The following is a 3,501-nucleotide window of genomic DNA, read 5'->3' on the forward strand; positions in this document are numbered from 1 at the left end:
TTTTATTTACAAAAAAAGTTCTTAGGTTCAAAAAAACATTCAGTGAACGGAAAAAGTGAGGCCGGTAATATAGGTATTTAGCTGTGTCACATGCCCTTAAAGATATTGAACTATTATGTTGTAAATTTAATTCCTTTACTGAAAATTTAACTGTTTTGTTGAAAATTCGCATTTTTTAAATAGAAAATTCGTTCTTTTAGATTACAAATTCAACTATATTCTGAAAAATTCATCTTTTGATTATGAAAATACCACTGACGAACTGATCATTTAATTGAAAATTCACCTTTGTGGGTAGAAAACTCAATTATTTCCTTGATAATTCAATTATTTTGTTAAAAATTCAACTATTATATTGAAAATTTTACTACTATGTTGAAAATTTAATTATGTTGTTGATAATGTAACTATTTTGTTAAAAATTGGCGTTTTATAATACCATTTCTGGTTGAGAAAATTTAATTATTTTATAGAGAATTCAATCACTTTGTTAAAAATCAATGGTTTCACCAGTTATCTGAAAATACGTTTTTAGCATGAAGATTCAAATCTATTTCAATCTCATTTTGTAAATACTTAAAATAACACACAAAACATAAAAAAATATTATGTTTGATATTATTTTGATTCTTATTTTATTATTTTTATATAATATTTTACAAACTATACAGCCCGAAATCCTCTCAAAACTACGGAAATAGGCAAAGTTCTGAAAGAGAAAGATAGATAGAATTCGAAGATAGATTTTTTAAATAAATGTTAAGTCATAAAATATTGCATTTAAAATAAAAGAGTTTAATTTTCTCCCAAAAGAGATTATTTTTGAACCAAAGGGTCAAATTTTCAATAAAAAAAAAAGAATTTACTTTAACCACAAAGAGATGCTTTTTTTAAATCATAAATAAAGACTGGAAAAATCCCAAAAAAACAAGATGCTCAACACTATAAAATTCCCGAATTGGAAATCTCCCAACAGAAAATATCCGAATTATGAAATAGCTAAATTATAAAATTCCTGTATTTAAATTTTTCTTTCTATCTATAAAATTGATTAAGTTATTACAATAACAATTTTAATTGTTTATATTCGGGTATTTTAAAGATCAGTAATTTTCTTTCGTGAATTTTCAAACTCGGTAATATTATAAACTGCCAGGAATTTTATTATTTGGCAATTTTCCAATTTAGTATTATAATAAACTGTTCGAGAATTTTATTATTCGGGAATTTTCGAAATCGGAAATTTTTTTATTCGGAAATTTTATTATACGGGAATTTCCCAGTTCGGGAATTATAATATTAGGAAATTTTACTATTGGACAATTTTATTATTCGGATATTTTATTATTCGAAAAATTTTCCAATTCGGTAATATAATAAACTGTCCGGGAATTTTATTAATCGAAAAGAGTGACGCCAAAGTTCGCCTATTTTTCTGACCTCTCTAGGGACCTCGTGAAAAAATATAAAAATATGTTACAGGTATCAAATTACTCGTCATTTAAAATCAAAATGAGAATAGTTTTTAGTTTCTTAAAAAGTTCAAAAAATTGTCCCCATTTAGGGGTTGAGAACACCCCAAAAAATTTAAAAATAGAAAATACCACTAATTATAAAATTATTTTTTCTTGAATAATAAGGGGTTGAAATGAATTAAAAATTCACCCGAAAGATCTCCCATTGAGTGGAATCGTCCCTAAAACATTAAGAAAAGTAAAAATAATGACCCCAAAGTTAGCCTATTTTTCTGAACTCCCTAGCGACCTGAGAAAAAAATATCCCATGAGAGATCTTTGGGTGAATTTTTAACCCGCATTAACCCATTATCAATCAAGAAAAAATGATTTTATAATGAGTGGTATTTTCTATTTCTTAATTTTTTTGGGGGTCTTCTCATCCCCTAAATAGGGGTAATTTAAAAAAAATTAAGAAACGAAAAACGATGCTCATTTTGATTTTTAATCAAGAGTGATTTAATACCTGTCACATATTTTTATATTTTTTCATCAGGTCGCCAGCAAGGTCCAAAAAATAGGCGAAAAAAAAAGTCTATTTTGGGGTCACTTTTTTCTAAATTTGAAATAAACTGTTCCGGAATTATATTTTTAACGAAATTTCCACATAGAGAATTTTGTTATTCGGGCATTTACCAATTCAGAAAATTTTAGTATTTGTAAATTGTTATTATTTTGAAATTTTATTATTCGAAAATTTTATTTTTCGAGAACGGCAAGAATCGATTAAGAGGAAAATAACCTTAATGTTCGTGAACGGGAAGAATCGGGTAAGTATGGAAAATAACCATAATAAAAAAGATTAATAACATTTTTTCAGGCACTGAGATGTCGAACTGGAAATCAACAATCAAATGAGAAATTTCGAAAAGTAATGCAAACTTGTCGAAGAAGAAATTCGAATAATGGAAGAAATGCAGATTATTCGAATGAAAGTAATTCAGATGAATCAGATTCTGATGAAGATATGTTCGATAAAAGATTTTTATCCGGAGTTAGTCATAAAAACAACACTTATTCCTCTGGATATGGATCCAATAATCGGTAATTCATTTTTTTGTCCCTATTATTTTAAACATAACTTGTTCGTAAATAACATTCATGACAATATTAAAAATATTTATTTAAACCTTTTGTTCTAATTTTTTTGTATTCTATCTAGCTAATCCCTTTCAATAAAACAAAAAGAACTGCCTTTTTTTAAAAGAAATTACAAAAAGTGTAATTTTGCAAACATTTCGTTTGTGAATTATTTTTTGATCATATATATATACAGGGTGGACCCGCTGGGGCTTACATACATCACCAGTTGAATGCTACCCGAATTGCACAATAGCAGGGGAGAAGCCATTATACAGGGGTATTTTCATATTTCGCGCCTTTAAAGTTGCATTCGGATCGGCCATTCGGCCAAGTCCGTACATCTTCGGATCAAGTTTATGAGAGTTTCCATGGTTGCGTTAGAATCTTCAAGCGGTTATGTTCAGATTCACCTGTTTGCCCTAGTCGCTGTCAGTAAATATAAGAAATGTCAATTTAAAGTTTACGCATGTAATATTTCATTCACTTTATTAAAAACATATCCTGTCTATTCATAACATACCTTTTTTTATCCAGTAAAAATAAGCGTTAAACACCATTCACTCTTCGCCCACTGGAAGCGCAGAATATTATTACTATTTTATAGTATTTGTCACTGAGCAGCTATTCTATAATGGTATTAGCAAAGAAAAAAATTACGTTTACTTCTCAGTTCACATGTCTCACTTCATTATTAATTAAACACTTTTATTATTTGTAATTACTATATAACATAACCTATAATGTTTTTACTCTTGTATCCGTTTGAAGTTTCGAACACAACCATGGAAACTATCATAAACTTGATCCGAAGATGCACGGACTTGACGGAATGGCCAATCCGATTGAAACTTTAAAGGCGCGAAATATGAAAATACCCCTGTATAATGGCTTCTGCCCTGCTGTT

At 28.3% G+C, this 3,501-nt stretch overlaps 1 protein-coding gene across 3 annotated transcripts in view; it reads left to right on the plus strand.

Annotated features, from left to right (window-relative positions):
* LOC117169109 (general odorant-binding protein 71) overlaps positions 1-3,501 on the plus strand; it is a 7,575-nt gene that overhangs the window by 711 nt on the left and 3,363 nt on the right. For all 3 annotated transcript variants that reach the window (XM_033355282.1, XM_033355272.1, XM_033355265.1), the window contains exon 2: positions 2,335-2,558. In XM_033355282.1, the coding sequence (XP_033211173.1) occupies positions 2,389-2,558 (170 nt within the window). In that variant the 5' untranslated portion in view covers positions 2,335-2,388. The remainder of the gene's footprint in view (positions 1-2,334; positions 2,559-3,501) is intronic.

This window comes from Belonocnema kinseyi, chromosome 1 (assembly GCF_010883055.1).
Source record: "Belonocnema kinseyi isolate 2016_QV_RU_SX_M_011 chromosome 1, B_treatae_v1, whole genome shotgun sequence".
NCBI classification, from domain to species: domain Eukaryota; kingdom Metazoa; phylum Arthropoda; class Insecta; order Hymenoptera; family Cynipidae; genus Belonocnema; species Belonocnema kinseyi.